This window comes from Puntigrus tetrazona, chromosome 17 (genome assembly GCF_018831695.1).
Source record: "Puntigrus tetrazona isolate hp1 chromosome 17, ASM1883169v1, whole genome shotgun sequence".
In the NCBI taxonomy this organism is placed as follows: domain Eukaryota; kingdom Metazoa; phylum Chordata; class Actinopteri; order Cypriniformes; family Cyprinidae; genus Puntigrus; species Puntigrus tetrazona.
In genome coordinates this window covers 20,921,824-20,939,484 of record NC_056715.1, presented here as the reverse complement: position 1 = coordinate 20,939,484, position 17,661 = coordinate 20,921,824, and the positions used below count along the sequence as shown (strand labels likewise).

The 17,661-nt window shown below is 38.4% G+C and overlaps 1 protein-coding gene across 1 annotated transcript; it reads right to left on the bottom strand.

Moving 5' to 3' along the window:
• Nucleotides 1-72: 72 nt before the first annotated feature.
• Nucleotides 73-17,647, bottom strand: znf106a (zinc finger protein 106a). The gene is made up of 22 exons (XM_043263390.1): nt 17,513-17,647; nt 15,656-15,756; nt 15,359-15,420; nt 13,079-13,273; nt 10,210-11,988; nt 9,725-10,121; nt 9,133-9,202; nt 8,886-9,040; nt 8,730-8,790; nt 7,818-8,078; nt 7,012-7,729; nt 6,121-6,164; nt 5,266-5,408; nt 5,046-5,180; nt 4,123-4,239; nt 3,795-3,986; nt 3,549-3,611; nt 3,353-3,472; nt 2,952-3,023; nt 2,781-2,852; nt 2,559-2,705; nt 73-1,802 (listed from the first exon to the last, which is right to left on the bottom strand). The coding sequence occupies exons 2-22, from the start codon at nt 15,707-15,709 to the stop codon at nt 1,746-1,748; spliced, it is 4,914 nt and encodes a 1,637-aa protein (XP_043119325.1). The 5' UTR covers nt 15,710-15,756; nt 17,513-17,647; the 3' UTR covers nt 73-1,745.
• Between the last annotated feature and the right edge of the window lie 14 nt (nt 17,648-17,661).

Genomic DNA, 17,661 nt, shown 5'->3' with positions numbered 1-17,661 from the left:
CGGAAATGTTAAGTACTTACACTGGAATATAAACAAAATTCCCCCTTAGGATAAAAGAAATGCACACAGTGGCACAGTATAGCTTTTTTTTAATTTCTTTTCGTTTCAACAGCATTTGTGTACAAAATGTCTATAAAGATTTTAACAGTACTTGAAATAAACAAGCGTGAGAAACTTGGGAATACCAGGTAAGAGGTTGGCAGCAAATCTCTCCTCGGCAACACACAACTATAGCAAAAAAAAACAGCTGAGACGTACTTTAAAGGTTATGACTTGGTGAAAAAACAAACTGTAAGTTTATCTATAATGATAGAACTTTAAAAAAAAAAATTACCATATATAGTTAAAAATACAACTCTTCAGGGGTGGTAAAAATGTTTTGTTTTTAACATGAGAGTACTGTTACTGTATATAAAACCTACAAAACCAAGTTAGGATATTAAAATGATTGCAGTTTATGGTTACTAAGTTTTAGTTTGTGTGTGTGTGTGTGTAACAAGGCTGAGGTTTATAGGAAGTGATGTATCTCGCTCAACTACACAAAATACCTCCATGTTTATCACCCCTACAACTTTCATTCTCACGCAGCAAATTAAAGGTGCTTTCCTGTGTGAGGGCCCTCTGGACTTGCAAAAAAACAATCTCATTGGCACAAAATAAGATATAAAGATAGAATAACTTCTTCTCTATAGAAAAAAGAAAGAAGGGAAATAAAATGCTCTTTCGTTCACACTGTCCCTTAAACAACACATTCACGTTTTTTTTTTTCTCAAAGGCTTAAACTGCCATTTACAGTCTCGGTCAACAGCACAGCAAACATCTGCAGACTTAAGAGTCACGGCAAACCTGGATCCTTCAACTATTCTTCAACCTTGGTGAGCAACCACAGAGAAACCGAGACGAAAAAAAACCAAGCGAGGATTCTCGGAAAAACCAAATAAAATCAGACACAACTCGACTAAAACCGTAATAGAGCGTCCCTTAAAGACGGTTTTGACAGGTATTTAATATCACATCATTGGAAAATTGATTGACCTTTTCCTTCATTAAAAGCCTGAACACGTTACGACGCTAAAATCTGGTTGCTCGACACGACAAGTCTCATGCTTTCTGAATTCAGTCCACATCAGAAGATCTGTAAAGCCATACGCCACACGCAAGAGTGAGCTACACGTGTTTGCCGAGGGAGCTGCCGTACCTCTTTGGTTGAGCCGGTACCCAAATGTTTCCCACAGTTTCTGTCTTTATTTGGTCGGTAAAACTCAGAGCTGACGATACAATACCGTGTATGATCAGATGAGAGACTTGGAGAAGCGTCTGATACGGAAGTCAATCCTTTCCAGGAGAGTATCAGAGCAAATGCCACGTCGGTATAAAACAACTGAGCATATTTCACACTTCAGATAGAAGTGAAAAAGAGGAGGCACGTGTAAGAAAAAAAAAAACTACTTCCTCTAAAATACCAACAAATCAAATCCACTTACAGAGCTTTTCTTTTTTTTGTTTGAAATTACAATAAGGCTTGTGTTTTCCTGTTGTTGTTTTTTTTTACTTACAATTAATATCTCAGCTTCAAATTAATCACCATTATTTAAATTGTGGCATCGGCATCATGTAAGTGGCAGTTTGTTGGTATCTGATGGATAAAAATATGCCCATGAACAGGGCTCCTCTGGTGAGGGCTGAATGAGACATTCCCAATATGAGAAAAGAGGAGACCATGTCTGTAAAATTGCCTTGGCCCCTCATGGCTCCATTTTACTGTCGTTCTCAGCATGTTTCTGCATGTGACAATGCACTGCCTGCAAAGACAAGAGCCACAGAAACATTTAAAACAAATAAAAGATAAAAAAAATAAATAAATAAATAAAGTTTTTCTAGAAATAACTATACATAAATTCACACGTTATGTTTTAACTCTCTTATTCTTACCAAATTAATTTGATGAAAAAAACAACAAAACAGTAATATAGTAAAAGGTTATTAACATTTAAAACAACAATTGTACAGCTTTGAATATATTTCTAAAAACTCTATTTCATTCCTCTGATGGCATGCCGATTTGCTGCATTTCTACAATACTTTTGTGGAACCCAATTTTTTAATTTATAGATTTTTTTTTTTCCATTCTTTGATAAATAGAAAATTAAAATGAAAATATTTTAAGATATACGAGACCTTGGACAACAAGAACTTCATTTGGACATCTTTAAATGTGACTCTCTCAACATTTAATTTTCTTGCACCCTCAGAAAGTTTATTTATTCCTACCTTATTTAAGCTTTCAGGGAATGTATAAATTTATAATTTACAGTTATTTTTAAAAACCTATATTAAATTATAACTCTGACCTTAAAAAGTTTAAACATTTTTTAGTTATGCTAACATAAAATATCTCTCTATTTTTAAATTGTGATAACATAAAACTGTGATAAAATTATTGATTAGTGAATAATTCCTGATTATCAAAACGCAGAAAGCTGTCATTAGTGTACGCAAATTTCATTCAGCGGTACATTTCTATACCTTTAATGTGAAAACGTGACGTTCTGCCGTACCTGTTTGGAGCCGTTGCGGGTGGTGAAGAAGGTGTCGCAGTTCCTCCAGCGACATTTAAATGTCTGCTGCGCTGGGCTGGTGTGGTCGTTCAGCAGGTGCTGCTGCAGGTGCTCCATCACGCCGAAGATGAGCGTACAACCGTACCACTGAGAACAATCACATTACATTAACGCTGGCATCAGGACTGTCTTTCAGTCGAACGGGGTCTGTCAGGTTCTTACCCAGCAGCGGTAGTTCTGAATCAGGTTCAGTCTGACGGCTCTCACGCTCCCATCATAGCAGCCCGTGTAGATCTGCAACAGACATACCACCGGCAGCCTCGTCTTTAAAATCATTTACCTCAATAAACAATGCTTGTAAATGTGGTTTTGGGTCCCAGTAGATGCGCTCACCATGCTCTTGTGGATGATCATACACATCACCATGTCTGAATGTCCACCATATACTTGAAGTCTGTCGTGAGACTGGAAACACCAGAGATTAGGTTACACGCAATCATTGTGATAAAATCCATCCAAAATCAAGAAGACATTAATTTCATGACAATTGAGTATTTTCTCTCACATTTTCAGCACCATTATGTAAACAAATATATATATATATATATATATATATATATATATATATATATATATATATATATAGTTCACATTCTGATTACCTTAATGCAAAAAAAATATATAATAATTCAAGTATTCATATGACACAGTAATAAGTCATGACATATTTAGCTTATTTAAAAATAATAACTTTTAGTATTATCACTAGTTATCAACAAAAGTGTCATTTGTACCTGTAGCTCGTACACACGGACCAGTTTGTCCAGGCATGCGGTGACCATCACCTTTCCCAGTATAGCCACCACAGTGACGGCATGACTGTGACCCTTATAGATCCTCACCAGCTCTCCTGTCTGGAGATCCAGAGACAGGGAATTAGATACAAGCAAGACACTCGCATCTCAATGAGAAACACCACAAAGTACTCACATGAATATTATGAGCATGTACAGACTGGTCACTCGAGCCACTGAACACCAAATCATTCACCACCTGAAGAGAAGAACAAATAAAAACAGGCTTTTTGACTTTGTTTCTCGTATCACGGGTCCTCTTTTTAATATAATGAAACTGAATGAGCGCTTAGTCTGTCCAGCTTCAAATATTATTCTAAAGCACGTTATGAATAGCTACATTAAGCACATTAATTTGAAAATAACGTGATCGGGCACAAACCTTCATGCAAAGCACAGTTTTGCTGTGGCCCTCCAGCGTTCTCAGCAGCAGGCCGCTCTTAGCATCTCTAACGCTGATGGTGGCGTCGTAAGAGCCGACCAGCAGGATGTGTCGAGCCCCTTCCTGAGCCGTCGCCAGGCAACTTACAGCCCGCGGCCCGTGGCACTCGAACACATCCAGCTGCTTATTGTTCTGCAGGAGACGAGAGGAAAGTTCATTACCCCGCGGCCAAGAAACAAGAGGACTCGATAAGCTCTCAGCTTATCTTTGCTAAATATAGCTTATTTTAGCCCAAACGCTGAATTCTGATTCATTATAGAGTTAATACCTTAAGACTGAAGGTGATCACAGAGCCATTGGCAAGACCGGCATAAAGAATTTTCCAACGGTTATGAAGACAAAGCACTCGATCTGGGAGAGACAGCTGCTCCACACACTCTGTTGTCTGAGAAAAAACAAACAGAAATGCTTGCGATATTCTCAGTGCTATAGAAAGACATGAAAAAATAACAGCATTTAAAAAAAAAAACGCTTTAAACATAGAAGGACTTAGAATTCTTGTCATTCTGTCGTCAGCGTCATTATTACTAAAACTCATTTACTTATCTCAATTATTTTCTTCCAAAAAAATTATGTTAGGCAGGATGTCCAAAAGTGTTGTTATCGGTAACTAAAACTATTGATTTTTTTAATAGTAAATAAAATAAACATGAAATAAATTATATAAATATTTGAAAAAAAAAAAAAAAAAAAAAAAAAAAAAAAAAAAAAGGTTTAAATATAAAATAAATTAAATAAATATTAGTAAGTAGGTACCAAGGTAAATTGAAAATTAATTCCTGAAATCAAAAAATATATGTTAAGGAAAGAAATAAAAAGTGAAATATATTATGTAATATATATATTTTATATATATAAAAACTAAAATATATACATATATAAAATATATATAACAACAATTAAAAAATAATAATTTTGAACATCAGTGTTATTTTTTTATTTATAACACCAATATTTAAAATTATTTTTTTTCTTTTAAATATTATAAAAAAAAGTCAATTACTACACACAGATATAGCGCAAAAAAATGAACTGTTATAGCACTCTCTACTAAAGTGCAGCCTCTCTGAAACTAAAATTTCATCCACAGTTCATGTTCTATTTAAAAAAGAAAGTTGCAAACAACGTCAATGGGATTGTATTCATTTTTGGGTGACTGTTTCAAAAGCAGTGCGATTCAATTCAAAGTACCTTGAGGTTGTAACAGCGGATGGTCTGGTCACTTGACCCCGAGTACAGGCGCTGGTGCAGGCCTCCTCCACACGACACCAACAGACAGTTCACTTTACTGCTGTGACCTTCAAACACCGCCATGCACTTCCGGCTCTGTAACAACAACGGAGAGCCTTCTTAAAGATACCTGTATGTAAGCTACAATTATAGATCATTATATTCATGCTGAAAGTCTTACAATCAGGTTGAAAGCTCGTATAGTGCGGTCCCCTGAGCAAGTGTAGAGCAGTCCGTTATGGATCTGCATTCCATTCACGGCCTCTTGATGGCCTTCAAACTCCCCTTCTGTCGGCACCTCCTCCTCCCCAGGATCTGATATATCTGATAAAACACACATATCAGTTATTAAGTAAAACATTAACACTCTGAAAGAGATGTGCGTCTAGATAATGTATGTGCTGTTGTTGCGTAACAAAAAGAACACAGCACAGCGACTTGTGGGTAAAGTTTGCTTTGATAAAAATGTCATGATCTTTCATACAATGGATACTTTGCGTTCGGCTGAAGACGATCACTGAGCATTAGTGACGTGTCAAAACCGAAATATACTTTGGATTTAAGTCACCGCCACAATGCAAAATAAGCTAATGTGACAATGCTATAATGTTTCATTTGAGTCATATTATACAGATCCCAAAAAAACCAGCACTAGCAGCGTTGATTCTCAGGGTTCTCATCCTGGCAGTCACTCTCAGAGGCATAGGTTAAGTATAAAACTAACAGGCACTAAGAATACCTTGCCCTTAAAAAGTAATTTGGGACTTGATGAACTATTTCTGTATGCTGATCGGGTGAGGCTTCTAATTTGGTCATTCTGCTACGACTGCACTGAACTAGACCAATATAAATGTTACCAGAAGTAAGAAATCAATAAAATTCAATAAAAAGTGATTAAAAGTGACAGGTAAGTGATTGGCATGACGTATCATATGCTAAAGACAATACCTTTTAATTTTAAATATTATATTTAATTTATTATTAAATGGTACATTCGCTAAAATGTCAGGCAAATATGTTTTTGAACTTAACATACCTGAAGGCACCCTGGACTCCAACGCTGAGGCCGATTTCTTTTCACTGTAACAATTAAAAAAAAAAAAAAAAAAAGAGAAATTTCAATACCGCAACACTTCAGGTGACAATAAACAGAAAGAGTCAAGGGGCCAAAAGGCCAAGACCATCTCTCTTGCCCACCACAATCTTCAAAGCCCAAAGAGCTTAATGCTTTTTAAACAATATCTTCCATCTTTCAGAATGATTACTAATTTCAGATATCTTGAAAATCCCATGCTGTTTCACTGTTTTACACATGTATGTGTGATTAAGTATAAAGGAAATCTTTTGAATATCATGTTCAGTTTCGCAGGTGATTTATCTTCAATGCTGAAATCGATGTTGCATAGCTTGTCAGTCATCAGCGGCTCTGTGGATTAACTGCCGCTCCATTTGAAAACAGGTGATGGTTTAACAACAGCTGCTCACTCATCCTCTTTAACCTCTTCACTGCCTGTTACCATCAAACAGGAGCACATCTCTAAGTCTAACCCCATTCCTGAGATAAAACAGGTATTAGATTTACCGCTAATAAAGGAACTGGCTTTACTCACTACTAGATGCACATGACTATAACATGTGGTAAATATCGCCCAGCCCTAAATCATATTGCCCAACACCAAACTGCAAACGTAGAATAAACTTAGTTTGGTCCAGATTTGAAGCATTAATATAGAGGCCTCTATCTTGTAGAGTTTAGATCTGGTCCTAACTTACACACCAGAACAAGCTAATCAAGGTCTTCAGGATTATGAGATATCTCTAGTTTAGTGTCAGGTTGGAGCTGAACTATGCAGGCCCTCTAGGCACAGGAATGGACACCCTACCATAAGGTATTATAGAAAATCCCAGTTCAAGCCATGTGACTTACCTTTCAGTAGTCTTTGCTATACTGCTAGTATCAATTTCACTAGTAGAGGTGACTTCATTGCAGGCAAGATTTTGATGGTCTGTGACGGCATGGTCTGTTGTGTTCACAGTGGCTGACACCTTGGTCGTATTTTCAGGCATCTCATCTGGGTCTGAAGAATCTAGATTGACGATATCAATATCAGGTGGGGGAAGCTCCACCATCTCCAGTTCAGAGGATTCTGAGTGATTTTCATTCACTGGCGATGGTGTTGCTAGCTTGGCTTCCTGTGGTTGTGCCTTTGAAGCTTCGGCCACCACCATCTCTTCATTCTCTTCTTTTTGTTCTGTCGTGGTGGGCGGGACGCAGATGCTGCTGGACCGCCGATGAGCTCGATACTTACGGGCAGGTCGCAGAGTGGGCTCCTCTGCGTCAAGCTCAGATTCGCTGATTTCAGGCTGCTCGTTCAACTTTGCTTTATTAAGACACTTTCTCTTCTTTAGCTTTCGAACACGCTTAACAGGATTGGTTTCTATGTGGTTCGAAGGAGACACCGGCTTAGGAGAGAGGGTTGCAGGCATTAGCGAGGAAGATGGGATGGCTAAGCCCTCTTGAGAGCTTGAATTTCGATTAATTTCTTTGACGGGTGACGGTTGTAATTTGTTAACCGAGGAAGCTGCTGTCAAAGCCATGCTTGTGGCGTCCTGTGAAGCCTTGATCTCAATGTTGAAGGTAGTATCTGTTTTAACAAAAAAAATAAGCATTTTATAATTCAGTACTGCTAGAAATAGCAATATCTAAGATGAAGTTCAGTGATTGGAACCTACCTGTTTGACAAGCTGCAAAAACAGATGCAGATGCAATACTTTGAGGTGCAGGGAGAGGGCTTTTGACAAGGTTAGGCTCAGGAATGGTGTTATGAGAGATGTGCTCCTGTTTGATGGTAACAGGCAGTGAAGAGGTTAAAGAGGATGAGTGAGCAGCTGTTGTTGAAGGAACAGGATTGGCGGTGGTCTGAGAAGCCTGGATTGATGAAGACGTTAAAATCTCTGCACTGTTCCTCTTTTTTTCTTTCGATTCAAATTCACCTGAAAAAAAAATGTTGAAGTCCATCTTTATTTTATTATTAGCAGGCGATTACGGTGTTATCTCTTAATATTCCTGATTCTCACTACAAACTTGCCATAAACAAACTTTACAGGTAATTTGTACAGTATGAAAGGATATGTGGTATTAATCTGAAGGATATCATTTACCTTGACTTTATTTAGTTAATAAATGTGACCCTGAACGACATAACCAATCACATTTTTTAAAACTGAGATTTATATATAATCTGAAAGCTGAATAAATAAGCTTTTCAATTATGTAAATGATTTATTGTAAGAATAGGACAATATTTTGCCTAGATACAACTATTTAAAAAAATGTGGAATCTAAAATCTAAAAACTGAGAAAATTGGTTGTGTCCACATGAAGTCCTTAGCAAAGCATATTTCTAATCTAAAATGAAGTTTTAATCTATTTACTGCAGAAAATTTACTTCATGGAACATTATCTTCACTTAATATTCTAATGATTCTAATGATGGTATAAAAGAAAAGTCAATCATTTTGACCCATACAATGTATTTCTGGCTATTGCTACAAACACGCTTAAGTGACGTAAGAAGTTTTGTGGTTTTGTGGTCCAGAGTCACAAATATGATTACATGACTCCAAGCTTTCTAATTTTCATACCTTGCATTCCCTGAAGAATTTCAATGCGCTTGGTTCTCAAAGAGTTCATCTCATTCGTTACCTGTAAAATTAAAAATAAAAAAAAAAACTGTTAAATCAAGTGGCAACACAGTTAGAGATGAAAACAACTGAATACTGTAAGCGTTACCGTCGTACCTGTTGTTTGACCCCAAGCAAGCGCTGTACTTCTATGTAGGCAGCTTGCAGGGCAGCACGTGCCTGAATAAGATTGTTGTCCACAGCCTGAAGAGAGCTGTTAAGCTCCTCCTCACGTAGAGATACGGCCAGCAACTGATCCACTTGTGAGCGTTCTGCAAAACACAATGCAGAGAAACATTAAAATACTCAAATAAGGCAACTGTGTTGTTTGGTTTACAAAACTAGCATGAAATAGTTTCCTTACCTTTCTTAGCCTTGATTTTTTGCCTCTTGTTTTTCCTATCTTCATTAGGAATCTCTGGAGACACAACATCCTAGTGGAACGACGCGATAATTTGGTAATGGCAAGAATTATATTTAATTCAAATTTTTTCCTGCATGTTTATGCAGAACAGAGGTGCCCAAAACTATTGCTGGAGATCTACCTACCAACCCTGATCAATCACACCTGCCTGGCATTACCGAGTGCTGCAGAGGATATTAAGCACTGTCCACATGGAGCTGTATTACAGCTGGTCTGGCATGAATACTATATCACTTTGTGTTTCGTGTGGACGCTGATTTTTTCTTGAGATGAGGGGGAAAAAAGCTCTGGCTTCATGTGGATGTAGCCTTAATTAGCTAAGTTCAGCTGCATGTGTTTAGGTTTGGAGCTAAACTTTGCAGAAAGGTTGATCCCCAGGAACAGAATTGGGAACCTCTGATGTAGAACATTTAAAAAGAAATTACACTGACTTTTGCTTTGTAATGTAGCAGGTTTCTAACTAATATTAGAATTAGAGCTACTGTACTTCTGAGTATGTCAAAAATAAACCATAGTAGAGTATGGAGCTTACCCCAGGAGCTCTGCGTTTCTTCCCAGCTCCTTGAGTGTCAATCAGTTCAGACTCTGATATACAACCAGCATCTTCTTCAACTTCCTCAGGGCCCTCAGAAGGCTCTTTCAAACATTGATTCTCCAGTTGACCTATGGATTTCAGCTCCTCTGTTCTCGGTGGCTGTGAGGGGCCACAGACAGGAGAGTGCCTCACTGGGTCTACAGCTTTGGGGAGGGAGCTGGTCCCAGCAGCGCTTTCTTTGACCACATTGCTTTCAGACAAACTCCGCTTGCGGGAAGGCGTTTGACTAAATTCAATCAGAGAGTCCCAATGAAAGCCCTCAGTAAGTGGTACATCATCGTTATCCATCTGGTTGGGACCCTCAGGTTCACAGGGCACCATTTCTATACCAAATCTGAAAACATTAAGGACAAATTAAAGTATAAAAGGAAGAAACTATTTTATGCATGTAAACAGAAAATGAAGAAATTCTCATACAGTACCTTGGTAAACCCTTGCCCTTCTTCTTCCGGCTGACTTCCTGGTAGACCTGATCCCAGTTCACATTCCGCCTTGAGCCAGAGGAGCTAATCAGCTGTCGCAAGGTGGGTTTAAGTCCTGCATCCTTCTCAGTTTCATTTTTTCGTGTGCCACTCACATTTCTAATACGTCTGGCAATATTCAAGTTGGGTTCATGGGATGCTGCTTTGCCTTTGGGGCCAATATGACGGTTCAGATCCCTTTGGAGGCATGCAGGCAACGCAAGTTTACTTAGAGAGGGCACAGAGTCACCTGCAGTTTGTTGGGATGGGCTGCTGTTGGATCCCTCACCAGCTGAGCACAAACCTTCATCAAGTGTGTCCATGATTTGATCTTGTACTGGTAAGTGAGGATCTTCTTCCATTTCACCACACTCCTCCTCATCTTCGTGGTCCATAGTGGAGGTACTAACTTGTAAGGACTGCAGAGATAGCCTACAGTCTTTGCGAACATTGCCAAACTGTACTGAGGTCTCAGTACTGGTTAACTGCTCTTGGTCATTGCTAAAACGTTCCACATGACTTTTGTTCTTGTTCAGTTTCTTCTTACTTTCATGTATTTTTTGATTCTTGTGTAATTCTGAACTCTCTACTTGCTCTTTCATCTGAAGCACAGCCTTTGATGCTTTGAGGCAATTCTCTGTACCAGATACGTCTTTAGGCTTATTTCTATTTAGCAATGTCTCTTTAGCTTTCCGCAGCATCTCCGATAGCAGACTATCTTGCCCGGCATCGGACATAGCATGTTGTGGGAATTCAGAGCTTGAACTGGAATGCGTAAAACCTTTAGAGCTGACAAAGTCTTGACTTCCTGTTTGTCTGAGATTCATTTTTGAACCATCTTCAGCAAGCTTGCTGGGCTTCTCTGTTGTCCTTGTGGTGGAGGCGGATGGGTAAGTTAAACTATCCATGCTAGTGTTTCCAATGTTTTTGAAGGAACATAGCTCCCTGCAATTACTCTCTTTAGGTTCTGTGGGTTTATACTGCCAATTTCTTTGGTCTGCCAAGGATATGCTCTCCATGTCTTGACTGCCCTCATTTAAACTTTGTGCCTTAGATGTTTCAGGAGATTCCATATCTGACTTATCGAACATTGGCTGAAGGTTAGTCTGGGATGAAGGATCCCCAAGTTTAGCTGGTGGATATGGTGCCCATCGATGAGCCTTGTCTGACTTCTGACCCTTACCTTTGTTAGGATCATGCTCTCCACCAGATTCTTCTAGACTCTGTTCACCCTGTGTCCGATTCTCAGAGCTGCTGGGTGTCTTCTGAGACTCTTTGGCAAAAGGTTTAAAAAACCTAGGTGGTGACATATATTGTCCCCTCCAAGGAACATTAAACTGATTGTTGTTCCAGGGAAACTGCTTTCTTGGATGTGGAGGACAGACACCATAACCACCTTGTCTACCATCCCAGAAATTTCCTGGGTGGTGCAAACTGCCTCCCTGACGTCCAAAAGATTCCCACTTCTGCCAGTCAGGCGGTCCTTCAGCATGCCACGTGGCACACCTAACATCTCGGTTGAACCTTTTGCCACGTTCAGGGGACGAAAATCTTAAATTCTGCCAATTGGAGCCTTTGCCCCTTTTAGGTATCTGGGGAAAGTTGCCATAGGGCCTGTCCCAAGGGCCACACTGTGGGTACATGAAAGGCCTTGGACCAAGCCACGGAGACCGAAGCTCCTGCCACCTCCTGTGTTGCTCCTGCTCTTCTTGAGCCTGCTTGGCAGAAGCTTCTTCTTTCCTAAGAGTTCAGTATAGAATGGTGACAAATAATGAACCAACTGCCAACAATGGTATTCACACACTTCACGAAAACAGATAAACATGATGGATAGAATGCATGTAAACTCAAATATGGGGAAAAAACACAAGCATGTTTCTGTACAGTTAGAAATAAGATCATTTAAACAGCTAAGAATACTGCTTTTCCTTGCCTTCCAGTAAGGAGGAAATATGGTGATATACAGTTTGGCATGTGACAGGATGACAACTGTTGATAAAATTTCTACTGTTTGTGGCATTTACCACCAAAACTCAAAATCCCCATTCAGAACCTTCATTAACTGTGCTCAGAAGAAACCAAATTTCAAACTCAGTTTGCTTTTTTACGTAAATGATTTAACCACACAGACTGCATCCATGGAAGAAATCTGTGAAATGGTCACTTTTTTAATAATCAAAATTATTTTATTGGATCACACTTTTAACAGCAAGTAACTATTGATATTTTTACAGATTTAGTATTATTTTGTTCATGACTTTTTTGTGTTTAATCTTCTCACAACAAAGATCTTAAGATATTAAATGTTTCATGGCTGACCACAGAAATGGCAAGTGTCTTTTTATCCTATAAAAAATAATCAAGGTAAAATAAAAATAAAGTATTTATTAAATATTTGGTACTTGCATTATGGATCAGGGCAAAACAGCAATGGATTTCTGTCATTAATTAATGTCTAACACTTCACTTAAGCAGCGCAGTGTATAAAAATAGTTGTTGAGGTCAGACTATTTAAAGCCATAGTGCCCATACTGTTTAAGGGTTGAGCTGGAAGGGCACGGTGTGGTATGCATCCAAGAGTGTGAGAGTGCAAGTATTGCAGTCATGGCCGTTTTTGGCCTCACATGACACCAGACTCCAGTGTCAGAGCTGTATGCAGAATAGTTTAATATAGATCTTTAGGTGTTGTGGTAACAAACAGACAGTTAAAATGCTATGAAAAACACTTCAGTGACAAAGATTTAAACACTACCATGTTATTATTCATTAGATAACAGATCTGCAACCACAATCACTGCTGTATAATTCAGCAAGCAAAGCGAAGACTCACCTGATCATTTCCTTGCGTTTGTCGATAAGCTCCACAATGTCTTTGCCAAAGTACTCTTCATCTTGGTCTCCGTTTGTAGGTTGGTTCTTCTGATCCTCAACACGCTGTTTATGTAAAGGGCTGGAGATGTGACTAGCATAGTCGGTCAGGCTCACCTCCGTTACGCCGCAGACCCGGCACGTGTGTCCACAGTCCCTGGGGACGGAGGGTAACATAGGCTGCTCAATACTTCCCTCAGGCATAGTTACTGCTTCTGAGTGGCTGTCTAATGAGCAACGGTTTAAGAGATCAGGAGGCAAACTGACTTTTCAATCATAAAATGAAATCCAACTCGTTACTAAAAAGGAAAAAAAATGCTATCTTCCTGATCTTGTGGTGCATCTTCAGGGGCTTCACAAATGGTTTAGTATGAACAGGCAAGCACCGAAGGAGCTGAGAGATCTTGAGCTCAGAGGGGTGACCACCCTCTCAGCAGCTGATGAGCCTTAGCACGCTGTCATGATGGAGTCCGCAGTGCTCTGAGACCAGAGTTGGGAGAGCTCTTGGATTTGTGTGTGTGAAATTCGCATTCCCCCCACCCTGTCTCCACCTTCCTCTGCTCTTTAGGGCTGCAGCAAGGGCGGGACTCTTTGGCTAGCTGTAATGCGAGCTGCTTACAGTTGCCGCCTTGAAAGAATCTCCCTGCCATAGTTTCTGTCTTTAGTGCCAAACTCGTGAGCTGATAGATACTTGCTGCTGGCAGATGGTCTGTCCCTCGAAAAATGGTGTCATGGCAGCTTGCCAGTTTGCAGTCAGCAGTCTGTTAAGTTGTTAATTTAAAATTCTAAAGTTTTTATGTGATTAAGTACTATGACTGTAATTATGATTTGTATGATTATCTCCATGTTCTACAGCTCATTTGATTACTGTTCTAAATTAAAGAAATAGTTCATCCAAAAATGAAAATTCTATTATCAACCTTGAGTAGTTCCAAATCTGTATGAATTTCTTCATTGTGCCGAAAACTCAGGAAGATATTTTAAAGAAAGTTTTTAAACAGGCTCACCACTGACTTCCACAATTTTTTTTTCCTACTATGGAAGTCAATGGTGACCCAAAACAGCCTGGTAAACGATGAAAGAATTTTCATTTTTGGACGAACTGCTCCTTTAAGGCTCTGATCAATGCTCTAAACATTAAGCTACATTAATCTTATAAGCAGCACAATTACAAAGATGCAATTAGCTAAAATATAACAAACCTCTCATAGTCATGGTTATGTGTTTGGACTTTATCTTTCAATACCCTTCCCATCTGAGAATGTCATTCTCACTTTTCACATTCCAGAGATGTACATAATTGTCACATGAGGCAGCTGTCATTTGTCGGCCTTGCCAGTTGTTTCCAATGTCCCTATATATATATACACACACTCGGGTTAAGGCAGCTGCCTTGGCTTATCTACACACTGACCCACAGAGGCACGTGCCTAGCAATACACATGCTTTTCATCTTTGACCATAACCATATTCCACACCTTTTCATCAAAATATTACAAAATATTTTCCATGAACTTCCTATTTCATCTTTCCTGTGTAAGGATGTTTTAAAAATTATTTAAACAGAAAATTCTGAAAAGGATCAAATAATTTTGCACCCCGCTTATATAATGTGGTCTTAACTACTATGTACATTTAAATTAATAATTTAGTACAATGCACTTATTGCATATGTGTTTATATTTTAACACCTATATCTAGTTACAACTGTTATGAATTTCTGTAATTTTGCCTTATAACTAGCTCACAAATGCCTTAATGCTGATATATTTAAAGAAGGCTCAGTTCTCTGAACATATAGTATTGCATAGATAGTGGGCAGACAAGTTTCCCATACTGGGTTTGTGAAATGATGAAAAGCTAATAATAAATAATTTTTTATTTTTTTATAAAAGACGAAAAACTAAAATGGAGCACTTACTAAAAAAAGATTAAATAATTGTTTACCTGTCTGTCAACCATTTACTCACATTAGAATACCAGCAAACCATGAACATGCAAAAGTATTGTTAAATTATTATTCTTAAATATTTTGCGAAGTAAGCTGACAAAAAGTTGTATTGCATTATTGTGTATATATATATATACACACACACACACACATATATACATACATATATACACACACAAAACATATATGTAATCAAATATTAAAAACAAAAGCGATAAAAATAATTATATAGTCTTTCAGCTTAATGCATGACAAAAAAATCGTCCGAGGAGAATTAACATGGGCTCTTACCAGCCTTTCAGATTCTCCAGCTCCCGGTGGTGCAGCATACTTCTCATATGCTCTTCCATCTCCTAAAAATTGAAAAAAAGATGTCATTAAAAAAATTAAATTAATTGACTTTTAATCCAATCTCTAAATAGAATGATATATTTTTATATGCAAGACAAAGTTTTTTTGCAACAGCAAACGTGCCCCGATCAAGACCATGCGCCAACATGGACAATAAAATCACAGTCTGTCACACAAAGACTTGACTTGTCACATTCTAGTAAAAGTGAGACAGTATACATAAATCACCAGGTTTACCTGTTTGGAGCTGTAGACGGTTTCGCAAAGAATGCATTTCTGTTCTTTAACCATGTTGAATGATTTTGAATGATCTCAGGCCACCACAAACAAACAGGGCTCTGCATAAAGAAAGAAAGAAAACAATCAGGGAGCACATCAAAATTCATTTTTAATGGACAATAAAATAAAATTATTGCATGAACTAAACTGAATCAAAAACATTAACATGATTATGTACAGATCTTCAGTAAGCCGTTCAGTCAATAACAATTCACCCTGGGTTAAAATGTAGCCAGTGACAGCATTCAGATTCAAAGATGACTGACCTCTCTTGTTTATTTTATACTGCAGAGGCTCGTATAAGGCTTTGCCAAATCTTACATTAGATTGTGTGGTATCAGCAACGCATGGAGGTTGGACAAACTCCATAAGGAAGGAAAGAGGGTCAGCGGCTCCGGCTCCGCTGAGGGATGCCAGGGGACACAATTCAGGGACAGCACTCAAGTCAAGAAGCTAAATGCAGTGTGCTGAGAGCGCAGGGCACAAGCCAAGCACGAAACCACTGCAAGGGTCGTGTCCTAGCATGTTCAAATCCACGATTACGGAAAAACACACTGCACAAACGCAGCTTCTACGCGGTGCACGGGAGTGTTCATCCAGAACACGTCTTGCATTTAAGAATTTGACATTAATGAACGTTGCTTACATAAAATAACAAGGGAACGGCATTGCAGTGAAATGCAAAAATTTACGCCCTCAAAAGCCGTCTACTCAAGATGAATAAAAGCTGCTTTTCCTGTTGTTTGCATATTTAAAACACCAGAAACAGAAGGTTAACAAATAGAGGGAACTTAGAATAAAAATAAATTAATCTACATAAAGTTGAACGTGTATTGAGAAAAGTATGATACAAATAAAATTCAGCTCCCAGGTGTTTCTGACTTTTTTTTTAAAGCCCCAAATGACGAATAAAAAAAATGGTGTGCAAAAAGAAAAGCAATTTTTTTCACTTTGAACTGCGTAAGCAAGTTTCCAGCCAAATGTCAGATGTTATTGGAAGGGAATCACATTTAGAAAAATGGGAATGTGCTTCAAGGAGAACTACACAAGCTCATTAAATAAAATATCTCCCATATTTTAGTGTAGCTTTCGGTAACTTAGGAATAATAAAGCAGGTTACGCTCTCGAGTGGGGAGGATCTCGTGTAGCACTAACTAATTTAGCACTAATTTAAAATACAATACTAAACATTGGCATGCTCTGAAAGAACAATTACTTCTTGTTTTAACAAAACACATGGCATTGGTCTGCACCACATTGAAAAGATTAAACTCAGTGCTATCAAAGACTAAACCAGAGTATGAGTTTCCATTAACCCCACTGATAACAACACTTTAAATAGTTCTCCAAATACTGCCAGACACAAAAGACCTGCTTCCGTCTCCTGCAAAACACTTAGGTGATATAATAATAACGGAGTGGAAACAAACTGAAGGTTAATAAGCAGGTTTGAATTCCTGAAATATATCATTATAAAGCAGGCAAACTGGTTTTGTTTCAGCGTGGCTTCTTCCAGCGGTTAACTGTTTGTTGCTTTATAATATGCTCGTTGGTTGATATATCTGTAAGAATAATATTGTTAACTTCAATGGACAGTGCTACTGCGAGCGGACAGGTGGTTAAATTGCTGAAGTATGTAAAACAAAACAAAACAAAACAAAACAAAAAGAAAGGGCTAAATGTGCCAAACAGTTACAGCGGTGTGGCTCATGTGCAGATGTTTAGCATTCAGGCTAAAACACTGCGTGGACTGGAAATTAAATAAAGTGACCGATAAAACAGGACCGATAAAGACGAGCTCGGCTTCGTGTGTACCTCTTAATTCACGCAGAGAATGCATTTCTTCCAACTTCCACATAAAGACAGCATTTCTATTGATAATCCGCGCTTCTTTTTAACGTTATGCAGGCAATTCGCTACCGGGAAAAAGGAAACGACAGATTCGTTTCAAAATGGACGCCAAT

What these genes read in the sequence shown, in the direction of transcription:
- znf106a (XM_043263390.1), bottom strand. Translation starts at nt 15,709, where the DNA reads ATGGTTAAAGAACAGAAATGCATTCTTTGCGAAACCGTCTACAGCTCC. An exon ending in AAAAATCAAGGCTAAGAAAG is followed by an intron (nt 9,041 to 9,132) that starts GTAAGGAAACTA and finishes TGTGTTTTGCAG; the next exon opens with AACGCTCACAAGTGGATCAG. An exon ending in TGATCACCTTCAGTCTTAAG is followed by an intron (nt 3,987 to 4,122) that starts GTATTAACTCTA and finishes CGTCTCCTGCAG; the next exon opens with AACAATAAGCAGCTGGATGT.